The 21,774-nt window shown below is 34.9% G+C and overlaps 1 protein-coding gene across 3 annotated transcripts in view; it reads left to right on the top strand.

The window, feature by feature from the left end:
- Positions 1-21,774, top strand: part of UBR3 (ubiquitin protein ligase E3 component n-recognin 3) — a 106,105-nt gene that overhangs the window by 66,510 nt on the left and 17,821 nt on the right. For all 3 annotated transcript variants that reach the window (XM_040562172.1, XM_040562174.1, XM_040562173.1), the window contains 3 exons: positions 4,720-4,805; positions 14,943-15,048; positions 21,528-21,628. In XM_040562172.1, the coding sequence (XP_040418106.1) occupies positions 4,720-4,805; positions 14,943-15,048; positions 21,528-21,628 (293 nt within the window). The remainder of the gene's footprint in view (positions 1-4,719; positions 4,806-14,942; positions 15,049-21,527; positions 21,629-21,774) is intronic.

Here is a 21,774-nt window from a genome sequence, read left to right as displayed (position 1 = left end):
CGCAAGTGGTGGAAGTGTTCAAGCCTAGGCTCGGCAGGGCTTTGGGTAATCAAATCTGAGGCTCAGCTTTTGACAGAAGGTTGGACCATATGATCTCCAGAGTTCCCTTCCAACCTAAAGTTTCTGCTAACAGAATTATACAATAATTTATGTATATTAAATATATATATATATATATATATATATAAAAGTATAAGAGCATCTTAACAGAGCCTTGATTAAGAAGAGAAATTAAATTATATACATAGCAAGAGAGAAGATTATTCTGTATTAATTTAAGTGATATATTGTATACAAGAGTAAATAATGTTGAGATTTGGGGCAATTAGGTACTTGGTCAATACTATTTAATATTCTTCATAAAATACAAATGACTCAAAATTAAAATTTCCTGTATGAAATTATGATCACTTGCAACAGTAACTTTACAAGCCATTTAAGGTATAAAAATTTTGTTATAATATATTTGAGTGTAATGTTACATATGTTAACTAAGCATATTTTAAATATAGATCTATTTTATGATTTTTGTATCAACATCATAGGCCCAAGATATTTTGTTTTTCTTCCAAGAGTTAAAAACACATCAAACTAGAACAGTTTCCTTGCTTCTTGCAGTGCTGGGGTCAATTTATCATTTGTCACTAGGATTAAGATGTTTACTGTACTCAATGTGAAATGTTGTTTGGTCAGACTACTGTCAGCTGTTTTCCATTTATCCTTGTATGAAGGATTTCAGGTGTTGGATGCACCCTTCCATATTGTTACTGTAACTCGTAAGATCACTTATGAATATGCCTGGCAAGTCTTCTACAAAATGGTTAACTTCTCTTGTCTTTTAATTCAGGAATACAGATTTACAGACTTCAAGTACTTGATAGTTGCATAAGAACTAAAGAATTTGATTTTTTTTTAAACCTCTGAAGACAGGTTAATAAAACCTTACAGTTTGCATATATGGAAATAAATTTAAGTGAGCTGGTTAAAAAAATAATAATTTTCTTTGTATAATTTTTGTTTGTTTCATTTAATTTTAAGTATCCAAACAATGGACTATCCACAATGGTACTTTCAAATCACAGACTGAAGTAACTTAATTTCTAGAAGCTCTTCCTGTTACTCAGTCTGTTTCTTCCTTATTTCCATCCATAGTTCTTTTTGAGGTGATAATATTTTGGTGTTCCTTACCAATCAATTCACCATTGCGTGCTTGTAATTTCATGTATTATGAAACATTCCATAGTCTTTGGTCAGACCATCTGCAGCTGTTAATCAAATTTTTTCCTGGTTTTTAATATAACATTGGTAGTGGTCAAAGTCAGCAGTGCATGCTTAAATAAACATTTGAATGTAATCTAATGATATTTTTATTGATCCCCATATATTTGCAAGTGAATTAATTTAAAACACTGTTAATCTTTTTATATTATAAGTCGTGTTCCATTTTCAATCAGAAGCTGACATCTTGTGCAGTCTTCCCAAAGATGCTATTTTGGAGGCCAGCTTTGAAGTAGATTTCTGCTTGTTGAACTGGGTGTGCTACTGGTTAAACAAGATGCAGGCACTTGCAGCTGCTTATCCTTTCTGCTTCAGGAAAACAGGACCTTGCTGCCCTTTCTTTGGTTTTGCTACCCTGGACAGATGTCATTGGTAACAGAGGAAAGAAACTACAAGGGAATTCTCCACTAGTTAGTGGGAGAGCTAGCCCCTGCCTGCTTTCATAGCAAAAGAGGCATTCAGTGTTTTGGCATTTTGATTTGCATGCACAGCTGGAGCAGCAGCTCCTTAGCTACCTGCCCCTTTCCCTAGCATCAGGCCTTGTTGAAGTCATACCCTTCACCTATGCATCCTTCCTCGTCTTTGCTGACGTTTTTGGTATTAGTATAGTGTCATTCATAAATCTTGTGTGCCTTGCTTTAATTCTAATAGCTTCATAGTAATTCATAACTTTGACTGTCATTTGTGGTAGCTTGGAGGATGTTTCTGTATTGCATAACAATAGGTCTCGTGCTCTGTTGGCTGTGTAATCTATGTCTATGTTTTTTGGAGTCAGCTCTGTATAAACCGATACAAGAACCATGTGTTCTTTTTCTTCCAGTCTGTCTCAATACGTGTCTTTTCACATATAAGTTGTCTTTGTCAGGTGAAGTGGGTAAGATGGTAGTGTTTAACATGATTCTTCTGTCCTGTTGGAATGAGGAGGTCCATCCAAATACGTTCTCCTTCTGCAGAAGGTTTTGCTTTTTTTACCTTCTCATACTCTGTCCTGGTAAAAGTTCTGAGAAACTGGCAGTATCCACGCACCCGGGTATGTTTCCCCGAGACATTCCTTCTTCCATGAAAGCCCACAAAAAGGCATGAAGTACAGCAGTTTTTAATCAGGATTCAGTACAACTGAACAAAATCTGTCTTCTCATTTTTTTTTCTGTGGGTGTAGAAGATAAAGCCAGTGTTCTACAAAACTCGTTGCTCCAATGAATGGCACAAAGATTTTTAGATAAAGGAATAAGTCACTTATATGGATTTTCTTTCTCCTTCTCTTTTCTTCATGTTGAGGGGGCTGAGATAGAACAGTGGAACAGAGTGGTCTCTGCAAGTATCCTTTGCTATCAGATGCCCCGAGTTTTTCTCCATTGAGAAAATAGACAGTGAGAGCTCTGCTTTCCTTCAGCAGAGGGTAGGTGGAACTCAAGCGTTTCTATCAGATCCCAAGAGAGAAGGGAGCTTGAATAGGGAGGAGAAATGCAAGTCCTTTTGAAAAACGATTAGAGCTGTACCTGGTGTGGAACAGCTTTATAAGGACAAGTATTCCAGTGTCACAGAAGATGCTTTCCTTTCTGTGTGCTATTCCACCAAGGCTTAGGTGTGTTTCAAAGGAGCTGTCTTAAAGGAAAAGGCTAATATTTAGCTTTTCAAAAAAGCTGAACTAATAAGCTGCTGACTTTGAGAAGCTTGGGGCAATGAAGAAGTGTGGGAAGGGAGAATTAGTATGCTGTGTGAGAGAGTATGTTTCTAGAAATCTTTCTCCATACATTAACTACGGTGAAGAGTGCATCAAGAAGAGGTTTTTTCAGGATTCTGAGTTTTGTTTTGTAAAATTATACATATGTCTTGGTAAAAGGGAAATTGAACATTCTGGATCTAAAATTGCTCTTAGATTTAAATCAAAAGCACCTACCTGAATGTCTTAATTCTCTTGGTTTTAATAGGAGGCTGCCATTAATTTTGTTCTCCAAATTAGTTATCAGAAGGTTTGTAGAAATAAAATATACTGGTTTCATTTATATTCCCATGATGAACCAGCACATGCTGATCTACAGTTGCTATTTTGTCCACTAATATGAAATCCCTATCCCTGCTTCTTTGCTGGTAGATTTTTAGAAGTTCAGTGAGCACTGCAAATCGCCTGAAGAGTGGAAAATTCCCCTGTCACACAGATGCCCTTATCAGCAGCAACCAGATGGAGCTCTGAGCAGGCACATTATCAATGTTAAATTGCTTTTTTTCTGAGCAGAGAGGATTAAAGCATTCCTTCAGAAATGGGTGGCATAAGCTGAAAACTTAAGGACAGTAATATTCTGAAATGTTACTATTTTAGAAGCATATGAAAGTATCTTGACAAACAATGCATATCAAAAACATTATTCTTTCAAACTGATGGAGCTGAAATTTTAAAGAAATATTCTATTTTGAATAAAATAGTCGTCCTGTAGCTTCTTCTTACATAAATTACTTAAATATATTACATGCATAAAACTCTAGAATAGATTTCAATATGAATTCAGTCATGTTATATTGAAATTAAAATTGTATGATTTTAGTTGAAGGACTAAGCATGTTTGGACTGAGCTTTGCAGTTTGTATTAAATTAGCAAAATAATGTTTCAGAATAATACAATTATTCCTTTATTTTAATTAAAGGAATGTATGTTGATTTGTTAAAACAACCTCTCGGAGAGCATAAAGTAAATTGTTTGCTCCAAGTCTTGGGGGTAAAAGATAACACAGTACTGCAACATCCAGTTCGAAAATCAAACAAAGCTATCAAATATGGCCTAAGCAATTGGCACCTAAGTATCAGATTACAGTAATACTAAGAAAGCAATCATCAATGTGGTGTAGTAGAGATTTAGTGACAAAACTCCTGTTTCATACTAACAAGCTGCAGTGAATACCAGTGTTTCATTCAGAATTAACCTCTCAGACTTTTCTTAACTAACTTGTCAATAAAGGTCATTGCTTCCATTATAACTTAAACTAGTTTCATACTTAATGACTTGATGGCATATCCATTGTACTATCTGTTTGTTTAAAGAAAACAAAAGCATTGCCATTGAAGAGAACTCTTTTTAGACTTATATGATTGATTGAAATTTAGCCAAACTGTACATTGTCATCTTAGATTTGCACATAAATTCCCTTATTATCAAGCAGTTGTGTGCATACAGAAAAATGCTGCTGAATTAACATTTTATTCTTCAGTCACAACTGTAGTCGCTCTCTTAATATAGTACTTACTAATCAAACCATTTTAAATCACGTGTCAGTATCTTGGTAATGTTTGCTTTATCCTTGGTCATATTTTGGCAGTACCTGACACTAAAGATTAGTTTACAGCTTTCTTTCATTCAGTGTACGCTGGGAGTTTATGGTGACTGTCATGTCTATAGAAGCTTGAACAATGCTATTCCATTTAAAACCCTCATGTTTTTCATGCAGAACAAACTTGGAACTTGAGCTTGTCCATCGAGGAGGCAATTTATGCTCAGGAGGTGCAAGCACAGCTGGAAAAAGATCATGTTTAAGTAAGTTTTATTTTATGTAGTATGATATAAATTATTACCAGACTGAATGAAGATGTCTGTTTTGAACATTTTCTAAAAAACATCATTTTCTTCTTTTAAGAACCTTTGTTCTGCTATAATGGTTCTTTATTTTTTGTTACAATTTGAGAAATCTGAAGTCTAATTTCCATTAGTTATTCATTAGAGCAATTCATATATTGTGAGTATCATATATTTAGAAAGCAATTGTCATAGAGTCCATGTAATGTTTTCAATACTTTCATATTTTTGTGAGTAAATCTATTAAGAATTTTAAGGGTAAAACAGAATTTGGGGACATACAGAAAAGCTTTGTTCACCTTGGCTGTTGCTATTAATAGTGAAGGAATTCTGTTTCTCTGAGTACTCTTGTAGCTCATGGTGGCAGCAGATTTGTAAGTGTGGGACCAATTCACATCCACTATATCTAATTTTCCTAGCTCTTTAACTGCAAAATTCTGACTCTTTTTTGGTAGAAACTCAAATCCTCATTGTTCTTAAAGATTTGAATACGTGGCAAATAAAGCATTTATAGTTGACAGATGTGCTTTTTTCTTAATGTAAAATCTTTTACTGGGATATAGACTGTTAGGAATGGACACTTCCTTTTGTCAAGAAAAATTGGAAAGCCTGCCAGAATACTACTACTAATAATGCTTGTTTGAATTGAGCTTATGCTGCTGCAGCAGTAGTAGATTCAGTACTAAAAATGTCAGAAAACTTGGGCCCATCTCTGCCTTTTTTATACATTATCCATGGGCAATGCTTTTCTCATCATTTGAGATGATGAGCCACGAAATATTCCCATCATATGCTATGTTGTCCATGTCTGTTCTATGGTAAGAGCCTTCTGTTACTGCCAGGAAAGGTAAGTTCATTTTATTTCATTCAAGTGCTGTGATTGATTTCTGAAATTGTTTTAAACCCTACTGCGCACTGTGTCCCTCCACCATCGTTACATACCCTCTCCCAGCTAAGTAAAATACCTGAATAACGCATATGTTTAGTGCACCGCTAGGTCACTGTTTACAAATTTGAAGCATATAACAAAATCAAGGCTGTACTGATAATTTCTACTTGTATTATGATTTACTTTGAATTGTATGCTTTCAATTAAGGTGGACGTTTTCTCTCTGAATTTCAGCCACTTACTGCATGCATTACCTATTTCACAGGCATTTTATTTGAAAGACTATGATGAACAGTTTAGGGAAGAGAAGTCAGCTTGAAATATTTTGAAGGTTTTCCAATTTCAAGTGAAAAAACTTAGAATGACAACACACATGACAGTATACCCCTGTTTTCACATAGCCATACCAGCTTTTAGTAGCCATGCAAGATCTGTATGTTTTGATATTTCAAAGTTTAGAACGGTGTCTGTAATCTCTAAGGTCATACTTATAGTTTTTCAAAGACAGGAGTTTACAGTTTCTCCTTATGATTTTTTGCTAATGATAGAAGTGGAATAAAATATATTCCTTACAGCTTAAAACACTGAAATGTTTGATGCCATACCAGTATGAAATGTTGCATGTGCCTATTTAAAAGCTTAATATATACATATATAGGATAAAATACTGGGTTTTTGTTGTTGTTTGTTTTGTTTTTTGTTTTCCCTGAAATCACCAAATAATGTCGTCATTGTTGGAAGAACATGACTTGGCAGAGAATGGTTGAACCCCCAGAGAGCTAGTCAGTTTCCTCAGCGTGTCTCTAGCTCCATTGTTTCTATTTGAACTATAACAGTTGACACCAACAGAGGAATTATCACAAAGTTTAATAAATAAATTCCACCAAGCCTAGGGCACGAAAGGTGACTCTATTTTTTTTGTGTAAAACATTATTTAATCCTTATACTCATCACACCATCCCTTCAACGTCATATTGCATAAAGTAGGACTCTGAAATACTTAAGATGTGATTTTGAAAGAAACATACCTTTTGCTGATAGCCAGTGAAAAGATAAGTCAGGATTCTAAATATATAACCCTCAAGTCTTAAAATGCATATAGGACTTATTAATCATTAGAGAAACATTTTTTGAGAATTACCAAATTGGAAATGATGCGTGGAGAATGTATCTTCGCTGGAGAATTGCATTGTGGTGGATTGTGACTTTGACAAGACAAGAAAACTTAAGTACTGTTTAAATTCATATATCATACTTAATTTCCAGCACTTCTACTGTTTTGTCAGTAACTCTATATGTATCTTTGAAAATAAACCACCTTGTCTGTTCATCAGAATAAATCACTTTCTACAAGTTTAGTTTGTTCCAGTAAAAGATAGGTGTTCCTCACATTTGAAAAATATGGAAATAGTTTTCTTAATGAAGCTTTAAATAAAGTTGTACAAACTATTGGTTTTAATGTGCATTTACAAAATTTAAAATGTTTATGAAATACTTCTTCAGTGATATAGGGAAGGATGTGTGGAAATTTTATACAGGACATCTCTTACTTTTGCAAAACAAAAGGGCTTGATTAAAATCACAGTTAACTTGCTAGCGTATTTTAAATTTCTTAAGCCGGATTTTAATACTGTTGGTTGTGGTAATGCAGGGCGTCTTTTGATACCAGCAATTCCATTTTTATAACTCCATTAGTTGCTAGTGTCAAGAGTGAAATAACCTAGGAAAGAAGAATTAGTTTTAAGTCCTCATCTTCAGAATTTGTACACAGAAGAACTTTTTTTTTCCCCCATGATCTGATTCAAGTATTTTCCTGTACTACAACTTGAACGATCTTTTTTAAATGCGATAACATTTCTTGATTGTTTCTACTTATACTTTCTGTTTTGTTTACTATAATATTTTTTTTCTTTCTTAAATTATTGTGTACTTCTGTTTCCTGATTGTGCTATATATGGAAATAGTGCTTTTTCCTCTATCAGTTACATTATTTAAAGGGTTCTAGTGCGTATCCTCTGAAGAGGTAGGGACAACATTTAAAAACAAGGCACTTGCTTTTTGAACACTTCTGAATAGAGCGATACATTTTCATATTTAGATCTAAATCAGATCTGTTGGTGTTCTTAATATCTGTCTTACACTCAGAAAAACTGAAGGCAGCCTTTGAAGTGTCCGGGTGAAAGGCACTATGTAAATGTATGTGACATTGCTTTAAACAGTGTGGAGACATAAATGTCATCTATTCACTGTTCAAGTGTTCACATGCTGTTTATGTACCGTATTAGTATTTTTTTCATTGTTATGTAGCAAGCTAGTCGTATTTAATCTTGCAATAAAATGGGCTCATTTTTAATGTAAGGTAATGGGGTCCTAGAACAGAGCTGTACTGTTTCCATTTAGTACTAGTAATTTAGTTTTGGACAGTAATCCAAATATGACTAATGGCAGGAGAATTACTTTTCCAGATATAGAGCTTGGTTTGTTTCAACAAGGCAGTTACATAATTATGAGTTTCTTTCATTGCCTCTTCCATTTAGTTGCATTTATAAGGAAAAAAATAGTAGCTCTTTAGAGAGATAGATTGTATAATATATTTTACTCTCTTTCCATAGTCATTTATTTTTCCAAGCAATATTCCTGTTTTTTCTAGTTTTCACTTAAAATGTAACTTCTTCATCACCTTATGCAGTGAGGAAGGAATGATTTAAAAATTTCCCGCCCTCTCTAGAGGTGTGTACTGTTTTCTTAGTCTCATGTCTCATTTGTATGCATTGACACCACTTTTGTTTTTATTTGCAAACATCACTCATTTCACATATAGCAAAAGTAACCCAAAATATAACCCGTTCTTGTTTTTCTTATGAGATAATGAGATGTCTCTCTTGTGATTAAGCACACCACTCTGTATTAGTCTTGTAAGAGCTGTGAAGTTTGGTGATTAGATACAGCAGAAAACAGAATATGTTGTCCCAGGTGAGCTGTTACAGCGGCAAGCATCAGTGGAAGCAGTGGGAACAAATAGGTCAAGAGCTGTTTTAGTAGATTGAACCATGAGGGCAGCTGCTCTTGGGAAGTAAAATTAAGAATGATTAATGTAGCTGTTAGTGTCAGTGATAGAGTCTGTGTGACAAGAATGCTGAAGAAAATTTGGCTGTAAAATTGCCATTTTAAGTTTTAAAGGGGTGTGTGTGTGCACTACACAGTATGCAACCATAAAGGCAGTCCTCTTTACATATTTATAAAAATATGTAATAATTGTTCAGGTCTTATCTCTTTGTTTTATAAAGTTTGAGATATGATGGTTTGTTTTCTGTTTTTGTTGTTCTGTATTTATAGAGCAGCTTCAGAACACAGTATTAAGGCTGAACAATTAGTAATTCTCCTTACCATTTATGCCTGTTTCTGTTTAATTTGTGTATAAATATTTTTTTGTGATTGTTGCTCTAGTAACCTTGCAGTAGTGAGTGAACAGTTCCATGGTATTTAAAGGTTGTCCATAATGAATATATAAATTCTATAATGAATTTATAATCTAGTCCTTTTAACTTCTAGTTCTCTTTCTGTTGTTGCTTTTTTTTCCTTTTTCTCTTTGCCATGAAGATAGTTGGTTTGTTTCTCCTTCAGGAAGGATTAAATACCCCATCACCATGTCCTCTCACTCCAGTTTCCCTGTGTGGAGCTCCTTATCTTCACGCTCCCTATAGCTAGCAGAGTCTGGCTTTTTGGCATCAAGTGCATTAACTGGAAAAGACATTTGTTTACAAGTGGACATAAAAAAAAAAAAAAAAAAGTATTTGAGACTCATGTAACCTGGCCTTAAATAGTGTCCGGCGCTGTTATACCTTCAGTGATGGTTCTAACCATTGAGAAGCCATATTGTTCCACTGACTTATTTCCTTCTGTACATTTTAGGTCTGTATTTTGCATTTGTAGATGGTTTAGTGTTGTAATCTGTCTAGATGATGTTAGTACCAGTTTAATCAGCACTCTTAGTGTTTTTGTGAGCACAGAAAGTTCTCCTGGCTTGAAGCATTTTCTAAGCTCATCATGCTGTTGTTTTTGTACATATCTGCTCCCTTGGTATCAAGTTTTTCAGCCACCTTGGTTGTTGAAACAGAGGCAGACATTACAGTATGGCCAGTACACATAAGTATGGTTCATTCCTGTAGGAAGAAAAACCAGATGCTTTTATAAATTGCTGAGTGCAACAATCTCCTTCCTGTAATCTACTAACGTGAATGTGATTACAAAGATTCTTACCTAGATCTGTATAGCCACTGAAAAAAAAAGTATAAAATTACTTTTCAGGAATGCTTTTTCTCTTGATATAGTGCGTTTCTGTGGGTGTTTGTCGTTGGTGGCAGTTTATTTCCCTGTGGGGATTTTTGTTTGTTCATTTGCTTTTAGGTAAGGAGCTGACAATTTGCTGATCTTCAGTGGCATCCATTTGTGCTAACTTTTGAAAAAGCAGTTTTTCTCATGAACACATGATCCTAACTATTCCTAAAAAGCTTGGTATGCCATTCATACCTGGTATGAGAGGTAAAAATAGATACCATTTGTAGAGAAAAAAATAATCTGTTGCTGAAGTTTATTTCATACACTGGCAAGTTTAATGTAGAAAATAATGAGTTGTTTCATCAGCAATTAAGACTTCAGATTTTTGTAAAGACTATTCACATCTTAATGCATCAATAGGTTTTTCTTGACCTTCACATTTCTTTTTCTTCACCGATTTCAATCTCCTGGATCAGTGATGAATGGGAAGATGCTGTCAGCAGGTCTTCACAACCGCTGTTGATAAGTAGACTATGTAAAAGCTCTATAAGGAGGAAAAAATCCTCAGTTTCCTTATTAACAATAAATTCCCATCTGCTTCTGTCAAATGTTTTTTGTTGTGATCTACACTTGTAAGTAGATGCAGCAGGCTTATGGGTGAAGAAGAGCATAAGGTCTTGAAAGAGTCTGGTAAGATCTTCATGCAGCAGTTGAGGATGAAACAAGGATGTTTCACATTCCACTTGTGGTTAACTGCTGAATTACTGCTTTGTGATCCTATGACATTCTAAATATGAACGCTAATTTCTCGAATTAGAAAAGATTGGATCAAAGTAGGAAAGTGGAGATTTTCATGACATCAGTATGTTATTACATCCTTCTAAAACATAAATATGAGACTAGAGAATAAATGTCATTTAAACTTTTGCAAGCAAAATCAAGCCAGCCAATTCCTTATTTTTCTTTGTCATAATTATTGCAGCACACTGTTATACATTGTTGAAGTGGCATTAATAACAGATAAAAATCCTGTGATTTAAATCTTGTTAATTTGGGATTTTACTTTACGGTCAAGAGACTGTAAAAAAAGAAGAAAATAAAAGGCAGCAAGAAACTTGTAGGAATTTGTGATCACTTTGGCAAAGACCACACCAAGATATTACTAGTGAGACTAAAACTTGCAGCTGCATATAACTTCCTGAATTACTCATTTTGTCAGTTCAGCACAGCATTTTTATAAATGCTGGCATTCATTTATCAAATCTGTATCTGGTCATCTCTCTGAGTTTAGTTTTCTTTTGTGCTGTGCATATCAGGATTGACATGAAAAAGAGCTGTGAAATCACCTTCTCTTTATAGACTCTTGCATTATACACCCAAGGATAGCAGAAGGTTTTTAAGAGCTTTGTCAACATCTGTAAAATCAGTGTGCCTTAATCCTGGAAATACTGAACAATGCAACTACAGGTGCTAGTGCAGGCAGTGGGGTTATGTAGACAAAAAACCAACTAACTTTTGATTTCTTATGAGAGTGGAAACACTTCGGCTAATAGCTTTAATCCCAATGCATTGAGCTTTTTTTTTGATTTGAGCTTACGCTTTTTAAAGTACTGATTTTGATATAGTTCATTGTTCCTCCCACAGCAGTAATAACCCTGGGAAGTAGAGCTGGTATAGGAAGAGCTGGAAAAAAAAAAGTACCAAGAGCAGAAGTGTATGGAACAATAGATATATTTTTCTATTTATAGAAATGGAATTAAGAAAGGCTAATATAAATCAAAGCTAAAGCTCCTGTCTAAATACTAATCTCTATGATTCTATTAAGCATTTTACTGAAGCTTGGCATGTATTGTGTGAAAACAAGGACCATCTAAGAAAGTTAGGAGAATGGAGTCTGTGCTGCTTCAGTGTAGGTAATATTTGAGTCATATGAACATATATTTGAAAGCCAGTAATAATCCAGGTCATTTATATAGCCTGTCTCAAATATCATGCAAGTATCAGGAGAGATGGACCATAATTCTCATTTTGCTGTATTTTCATAACTACCAATCTGTAATTTGGATGCTGCTGTGCTTTTTAAAATGAATCATCTTCTACCAAATTTTGATAAGAATATTCTTGTGAAGACTGAGCCAGTTCCTGTCTTTCCCACTTAAGAAGGTCCTTGACATAAAAGAAGGTCCTTGACATAAAGATGCTGTGAATGTGGAGGAGTTAGGGACACCTAGGGGGTTATGGCCTTCCTTTCTGGTCTTCAGAAGACTGGGCAGGGTTGTGTGGGGGCCATTGTCATGTTAAAGTTTTACTTTAATTTGCTTAAAACAAGGAAAGAAAGTGTATTTTAAAGCTTCTAAATAGCATAACCCCAGAAGAGAGGACGTTCTCTTACTTTGCTTCCATTTCAGAATGATGTATTCACATGAATATACAGGCAGAGAACCTCTGGTGTTTATTTGCCCCATGGCAGGTTTCTGCCAGTCTCACAAGCATAAGAATGCTAGAAGTAAAAACCACAAGCACTTTGTGCATCAAGTTGCCAGTTCTAAATTCTCAGTGCTCCGGTGATTTTCTTTGCTTTCCTCAAAAGCTGCATAGTAGCAGTAAATTTGAGCTACAGCCGTGGAGTTTACACCTCAGTTTAAAAGAAAGAAGGAAGTCTGTGACAAAATGAGAGCATGCATTTAAGCACTTATCATGGAGTAAACTATCATGAATTTAAAACACGCTATAGCTTCTCCGTGTATTCTCGCTGGACGTGTCCTCGTACCATTACTGCAATGTAAAATAGAAAAGTGTTGGTGAAGAAATAGACCTTTGTCTTCCTTTGCCTACACCCGTTTCTGATAATATTTAGTCTTCTCAGAAATAAGACTATTGATGCAATAGACAAATCATAACTTACTTTTACTATCTCTGAAAATGACACCATCAGATGGTGACTTTTGTTGCAGTGTTCCCATTAGGGGGCAATGTTATTCCTTGGTTACCCAGGGTTTAGAAACAAGCATGGCTGTGCTACATTGACTTAGAGAATATCTTAATATTTTTAAGTCAAGACATAAAATATATTTTGAAAAAGGTCACCATATCTTACTACCAACTACCTAGCTTTACATTTGCATCCTGTATGTGTCTTGTAAAGCAGTGACAGCTACCTTCATCACCCACAAAAATACCATTTTACAAGACTGCTAACCTGAATTCTTCTGTTCAGGTTCAATTATGTTAGAATGTGTTTTGACTCCAAAAAAGGTTGCATACTTGGAGATTACAAATAGATTCTCTAGTGCTAGGATTTGATGCTTGCTTGCTTCATTTTGTATTAATAAAGCCTCAGGAAAATAGCTATCAAAGGAACAGAGGGTTAATTAATTATGCTAAGCTTTTTTTTGCTAGTTTCCCATTTCTGTTTGGAGCTAGGAGCGGTTCAGAAAAAGCTGACGTTCTATTTAGTAGCGAAGGGGTGAGAGGGAAGGAGTGGATGCTTGCATGGCTCTCATTCTAAACAAAAATAAATGAAGCAGTATGATTTTATGAAACATTGGTATATTTTCAGGCTTTTGAAGCCTGTCAGCAAAGCAATGTTTTGCTAGAATCTCTTGCCAGGAGAAAAGATGACTTATTTTGTCCTCATTGACTGTTTTTATTCAGAAAGCAGGTGACAGCAATCAATTCCAGTGCCATCTACATCTCCAATTATTATACAAACCCCAGGAGCTAATTACAGCCCTCAGGGTCTGATAGTCAGCTGACTTCATCATGCGACTTTTTTGGCCACTGCGTACCTCTGAGTAATCGTCTATTTATGGAAAATAAATTAATAGTTGCTATTTCTACTTAAAAAGAGAGGACCTGTGAGTGAATGTGTAGGTTGAGCAAGTGGGTTGTAGAGATGGGAGAGAGATTAAGAGTAGGAGGTGAAGGGATCGGTTGAAAGAGTAAGAGTCTTAAAGAAAGAAAGGGAAAAAAGGGGGTGGGGAGCAAGATATTGAGGAAAGAAAAGAAGTTAAAATAAAAGGTGGGGGGGGAGAAGGAAGCAGTCTCCCAGAAAAGTGAACAGGAGGAACAAAAAGCAAGACATACTGTGACAGGAGTTTTTTAAAAAAAAAAAAAAAAAAAGGGCAAAAGCATGGGAAATAATATTTTGAAATATGACTTCAGTATAAATCTAAAGATTTATTTTGCCCAGACTTTAACTGTATAATAAACACAGAAAAAATTGATGTCTGACATTATTATTGTACATACCGCTCTGAAAATGCTGTCTACGTAGATTGTGCCTGCATCTTGGCTTGCTTAAGGGAGAAAGGATCAGATCTTATCTGTACTTGTGTTGATTGTAGGAGAAATGAGAATTTTCATTTTCACCTTCTCTTCATAGAGAAATGAAAGCTGTGTATTTTAATACAGGCAATAATGCGCAATGTGTTACTGCAATAATGTGCATGAATTATAAACTAAGCTTCTTTCGTTCAAAAGGGTCTGGAAGTGTTTTACAAATGATATTTTTTCTCAATCATTGTACAGATGTTTTGAAATTGATTATTATCAGCAAACTTTGTGTGAAGGTTGTACAGACAAATCTCTGCCATTATGAAGACCACTGCTGCCTAAGCATTGCTATGGTGTGGTCAGAAGATCTGTTTGTTTCTCTTCCGAAAGTTATCAACAAAATAACCTCATGAAGACAGAATAATAAAACCTTTTAAGAATGAAGGGCTGGAGTGTTCCTGCTACAGGGCAGCACTTCCAGAAACCTTAGGTTAATTTCAGGTATGTTGAAGACAGAAATTCTATATGAGTGAGGAATAAAAGCTTTGTGTTAGAAATATATCAGGATCCTTTTAAAACATAAACACTGGTAGCTTAATGTAAAATACTTTATATTATTGTATATAATAATCAGCAATTTCTTTTCCAATTTTCAGATCAGCTCTTCCATGTGTTGGCCATGCACATGCGCCTCTACAGTATTGACTCTGCATACAATCCCTGGAGGAAACTAACCCAGCCAATGCAGGACAAAAATCCAGAGCAAGTATTTTAAGTTACCAAATAACAGGTTTACCTTGTTAACAAAACATTCTACAGAGAGATTTTTAGTAACGTTCTGTCTTAAATTCAATTCTTTGTGAGGTAGGCTTATGAACTTAACATCTAAAAATTGTGTATATATATATTTGTAAAAATCTTAAATTTTCTTTTACCTGAAATTTGGCCACACTGCAGTTTAGAGTTAAAGCTTAAATATACCACTCTGAAGCTTAGGCACATGCAAATTTCATGGTATTGGGTAAGTAGATTGTTGCAATAATTTGTATGGATGCTAGACAAAATTTAAATCAAGAGTCAATTCGTAAAGCTGTTACAGAAATAACATAAGTAGGCTGAATACTTATGAGAATTAATACAAGTCCAAGCTAAAAGTTTCATCATACTTCTTGTTTTAAGCAAGTTATTTACCTGAGTCTGCTTTTATAACATTAACCTTGTATATACAACTGTACAAGGATTAACAGTATAATACACGGAGTTAGGTATTTGTGTTATGCAAGGACTCGTCTCCATACGTGACTTAAGACTCTTCATTTATCAGATTCTACCTTGACAGGGAGCAGAAAAGTCATGTATTACTAATTTTTTTCTTGCCTAAAACCAGATTAATATTTTTAGAACTCTTGCTTTAGCAGGTAGTTAACATCATAAGAGGAAAACAGTGCCCATGTGTATTTTATTTTATTTTTCTTTCTGGCACCTTGAGCAACTTCTTCAGAGCTAAAGTCTCCATTTTGTACTTTGAAATAAAATTGAAAGGAATGTATTTTTAGTTTCTGTCCAGTTGCATATTTGTCAGTGTGCTTCAAAAGCATCGTGAGATTTCAAAAATTAATCTAAAATAGTGATGCCACAATCCTAATCTGCAAATTAGGAAAAAATTATCAAAACGTTTGTGCTTGCTTTTAGTTTGAGACTTTACTGTTTGTGTTCTTGGATCCCAGCCTTTGTTTTGCTGTCAGTGTTAGATTGTTGCAGTAATTAGATTAGATTAACAGATTAAATCTATAATCTCTTAACAAAACATTAAGAATTTTGTAACTGGAAAATGTATTTTATTCAGCATGCATTCAAGCCTCTTTGCAAGTTTGTTTTCATGTGATTCTGCCCTGACCTAGGTTGAGCAATGGTTAATAAATTTGGAGTATGGTTGACTGAGTTATGACTAAGATCATGTTGGTAGGTTGTGGGACTGATCTGTGCACTTCTCGTGTTGGTATTTGAGGAGCTTGCTGGCTTTGGAAGCAGCTATTAACAGAGGGGCTGATTTTTTATGCACATATTCCAAAACGCAGCAACTTTCTTCACTAATGAAGACTTGGTGGAATTCACACATGGGTTTTATCAAGGTTAGATTGTTGCAAGATGAATTTAGTTAGAGTAGTCTGTGTTTTGAATCACTTAGAAGTGATTGGTACCATAGAGCATAATGGCATGCTTAACAGAGGTGTTGCATGTTGAAAATGCATTTGAGCAGTTCTCTTGTTTTCTGTGCTGTTTTTTTCAGAAGATGTCTTGATAGACTTGTAGATGCTGGTTTGGCACTATCAAGTCTTAAATGGTTTAGGAAGCTATAGCTGAGAGATCATCTGTTTTGCCATGAAATATTTACTGTTCAGATGTACGGATGCAATCAAACTGGAATTTTGCTGTTCACCTATTGGAATGTTTTACCTGCCTTGGTCTGCAGGCCCCAGAATGCTTGCAGAGGAGGGATATTCACGTGTAATTGGAAACATGTTTTCAATATATAGATTAAAGCATAAGAGGGATATCTGCAATTATATTTTAGAATTTTGAAGTAGTGGTTGCACTTGAAGATGGCATTCATATGTTTGGTGTGAATGATCTAATTGCACTCTTATTAGTGTCACAGAGCCTTTTGAGAGATCCAGAATAGTGTATTTTTTCCAGATACAGGAAAGAGTATTTGGAGCAAGTAGAAGGTGATACACTGCTGTAAACTGAAGATTATTAAGAGGGTGGTAGAAAAAAAAAAATACCACGGGAGATTTAAAATGTGGACAGCACTGTGCCATTTTGAGGCTAACCAAGTAATATAAATTCTGACCAGTACATAAAACTAAGTATAGACTTGTAGAAAAAATGTCAATGAGAGGAAAAGATCTTTATGATCTGACTATATTATTGTCGTTGATTCCAAACGATATAATGTCAGGAAAGTCACAGGAGCAATATAAATTTAAACCAAACTCGTTAATTTACTCACCTTGCATAAAAACCTATATTATCAAGGGGCAACTTGTGCTTCAACCAAGATTTTCAACTTTTTAAATAAAAAAAACACCTACTAATATGCTATGTTTTTCTCTGTAATTTTTACTTAAAATTAATCTCAGTTGAAAGTAATTTTGCAAAGAGGTTAGTTGCATCCTTATTTATTTAGAAAGATAACTTTCAAAGTTAAAAAAAAAAAATCTATGAATATAAGTCCTCTTACATTGTTTTATCCTTGTTTAATTTTAATTACTTTATTTTAAATACATAAATGTTTACAAATAAATCTGTCCAGATGTAGAGCTCACATTTTTAGCTTGGTTTTCTACAACCCAGCTATCATTATTCATATATTTATGCCTTAGATTTCGTGTCTCTGGGAGAACTGATCAAAGTAATTTGTAAAGACTCACAGAATTGCTGTGCTATACCTCCCAAAATGTCATCATCCACAACCCTACCTTGATCACTCTGTAGTTGAAAATGGCAGCTGAGAAAAAAAATAGGAAGGAGCTCATGCAGTAACACCAAGGTAAAGTAGAAATAAGGACATTTCTGGACAAGAAGATACTGTATGAAAAAAAGGCTTAAATATTGTTGTTTGAAGGAGGAAAAGAAAAAAAAAAAAAAAGGAAAATGTGAAACCTAAATCTGAGGAACTGTCAAACTCTTCAGAATAGATGGCGCTCGTTGGATGTTTCACACAATGGTGTAGTGGATTCTTTCTTCTATATGGTTCATTCAGTCCAATGTAATATATCAATGTAATATATACTTGGTCCCACAGGCTATGCTTAAGCAAATTGTTGTATTACAGACAGACCTGGTTTCAGTGGTGATCAAATAAACAATTATTGTGGTGTAAGTGGGGAATAATAGCTTCTGGCAGGGGACAGAGAAGGAGCAGCTGGAGGCCATAATTACTAGACCCAGATGTGAATTTAATGGACTAGTCCAAATAGCCTGAATTTCAGGAATGGTAAACATGAAATAAAAGGTTATGCTTTTTTCATTTACATCTCTATGATTTTTTTTCCTTTGTTGACAAACAATGTATGTTGGCAAAAAAAATGATTCAGTAAGGCATTAAGGGTCTTTGCGGTAGAAGCTGTTGGGAAGTGGGTGGGAACTGCATGATGAATTGAAACACTGAAATATTCTAGGTTATTTTTACTGAAGTGTTTTGTTGTTGTTTTGTTCTAAGCTAGATCGCTTCAGTGATTGTAGTGTTGTACTGAGGCAATGAACTGCAGGACAGAGATAGGATTGAGCAACTGTGCATGGGAGCCTCAGGAAAGTCACATTGCTATCACAAACTGTTGTGAAATGGGAAAAATAAAACTTTTTCTGCAGATAGTCAGGGTAGGACGATGGGACAAGGGTTTAGTTAAGGTTTGTGCAAGAGATAGTATATACACACATTGCTTGCAACTCTGCAACAGACTTGCATGATCTATTCAGTACCCAAAACACCAGTGTCTCAGGGCATGTTATGTCAGTTTCAACCGCAATGCCAGCTTCAAGAGTAATTGCTTTTAGCTGTTTATTCCCTCTCCTATACTGTAACTCACTACCTTCGGCTGTGCTGATGTAACTTGAGCAGGCTGCATCATGTACAAAGTCAATGAATTAATCTGTTTTTAGAAAGGTTATTTTTAATATGCTGGGAATTGGTGACAGAGGAGTGCTGGGGGCACAGTGGTGAAAGGGAGAATGGGAAATGCCTAATGTTAGTACTGTCAGTGAAATCCTATGTTGCATAACAAGAAACTGACCTGCTGCAAAATCTGCTGTGACACAAGAACAAATATGAAATTGTGATTATATTCTAGAGTGTAGCCAGAACAAATAATAGAGTTCTCCTTTCTAATTATTAACATCAGTAGCTGTGTATTCCTCTGACCTTTCTGCGGGTTGGGATTTGCAGGCCGTATTTCTCACCATGCAAATACTAAAAAGAATATAAATTTGTCCTCATCAATTAAGCCTTTGTTTAGTTGTATCCTTATCCCTGTATCTCAGGTTTTCTGTTTCTGACAGTCCTAAGAGGCCTGAAGTTCAAAGCTTCCACTTGGTAAAGTTAGAAATTCAATAAACAGTTGGAGTTAGCATCAAACAAAAATTTTAAGTTTATGTGGCTGAGAGAAGAGGGGAAGGAGGAGGATGTAAGTAGGCAAAGATGCTGCTTGTTTCGAAGTAGAACAGTTTTCTGTTCTATGTATCCATTCCCAAAGAAGTGACTCCCATATAACTTCTATCAGGGAAGAGGATGCTGAATATAGAGGCAGGGTTGCTATGCTCTCAGCTGTTAGGCAACTTTGACATTGGCACAGAAGGAGTTGCAGCCCAATTAACTTGGACTGGAGGGGAGGTCAGTTGCTCAGAGAAAACCAAGCAATGCATTTTTATTTTGGTATGTTTGTACTTCATTGTGCTGTTCAGTTCCCCACCTCTTCTCTTTTTTTTTTATGGTTACAGATGACAACTACAGTACAATTGATTCACTCTGTTACTTCGGTCCCATATGAAATTTAACTTGCTTCCATTTTATTTGCTGCTTCTGTGGCAGAATTTTTTTGTAAAGTCACACTTATCAAGCTTTCCCATATGCATTGGGGATTATAACAGGATGGATAATTTCCATACTCCAAACAGGTTTTACAAATTCAGTTTCAGTGTCATAATGAAAAAGTTGCTTAGGATTTTAGCATATGACAGAGCAGTTTTTAAGTGCTTAATAAGCTGCACTGCTTTAAGTATACTGAAGCAGCTTATCTAAAACCTTGACATTTAATGTGGCTTTACTTCTCCAATTTGTATGAAATGAATAAATTTGACAAATTATTCAGTTGTTCCTGCATGTGAAAATGAGTTCATTTATTTTTAATGTTGCTAGTCAGTCACAGTATTCTGTATATAGAAGAATCTTTCCTAATTTTGCCAGAGTTGCTATTTGACCTAATTGTTACATGATAGTTAAATAATATTGATATTGATATGCCTGTAGGTAAATGTGACCAGGATTTAATATCTACATTTTTGTCTTAACCTTATTCAAAGTTATTTTTTCACAATAATTCATATATAAATTAAAAATCAAAGTTTAGAGGTAATATAAGAGATTGCCCATGGTTACATAATGATGGTTAGTTTAAAAATCAATGCCATAAATCATAAAATAAAACTAGGTATAGTTAATAGCAAAATTAGAGAAACTTGGTGAGATTAGCAACTTCAATGCCTGTATCACTTTGAAAAAAAAAAAAAAACACATTTTTATCTTCAAACATCTCCTCAGTTATTCCATTGGCATTTAACAGCCAGCTAACTAGCACCAGGCTATTTGGCACCAAAACTATTTGGCAATGTGAGTAAGAATCCAAACAGCACTTTCTTCTGTGAGTGTTGCAGAGGGGAAAGGTGCTAATGGAGGATGTATATTGCATTTTTGACTTGGCTGTTGAACCTTTTGAGGTGTGTCCTGCAACATTGTTACATCAACTAGAAAGACACTACCTCCTATCTACAAACATACTCTGCTTTTATGACTGTGGCTATAAGGTGATTTTATGACATCAAATGAATCTGAATAGTTTGAAAGTTTGCAGCATCTCTTTATGTGCATATTTGCTGTCCTTCTAACTCTGTGGGGTTCTTAATGAAGTGTGTAAAATTGGATAATCCCACCTGTGATAGCTGCTTGAATGTTCATTTCCTTACATGAAGAAAAGCAATACCTTTTCTAAGGTCTCACTGTTTTCCAACAGGAACAGTCCCCATAACATTAATGCAGATTGAGGATTAGTTGTTCTTACAACATGTGTGAAATGCCATAGTTTGAAAAAAAAAAAAAAAAAAAAAATTAAAAAATTACTGTGTTACTATGCATTATATTTTGTTAGTTTAGGACTAAAGCTTTTAAAGTGAAATACTGGACATCGATTGAGTCCGTATATAGAAATAACTAGTTCAGGCAGTTTTTGACAGTTTTGGAATACTTTAACAAGAATTAGGTACCCAAACGGTAACTTAGTTATGAGTTATTACAATCCATTAGTAACATTAAATGGTTTTAAGATAAAGATCAATTAGTGATTTGACAGGTGTTTAGCTTCTATAAGCTCGATAACAAATGTAATGCTATTTAACATTTAATGTGTAATAAAACATGAAGAATGATATTGTAATATTAAGTAATCTTCTTTGGGTTTTCTTTCCAGGTTGATAAGCGAAGAGCTGCCAGAAGTTCCTGTACTTTACAGAGATGTCTCATCCCTTTTGCTCATCCAGATTTTAACCATGCCTCAACCATTGCACAAAGGTATGTTACAAACGTGTATATTTAAATGATTATTTATATGAGGGTGCATTCATGATGATTTCCAGGATGATAAATCATAGCTTGTCTACTGTGTAGTCTAAAATAATGTTTCTGCCTTATCTACAGAAGGTAACATTGAACAGAAA

Source organism: Cygnus olor, chromosome 6 (assembly GCF_009769625.2).
Source record: "Cygnus olor isolate bCygOlo1 chromosome 6, bCygOlo1.pri.v2, whole genome shotgun sequence".
Taxonomy (NCBI): domain Eukaryota; kingdom Metazoa; phylum Chordata; class Aves; order Anseriformes; family Anatidae; genus Cygnus; species Cygnus olor.
The sequence above is the reverse complement of the archived record's forward strand: the minus strand, read 5'-3'. Positions and strand labels throughout refer to the sequence as shown.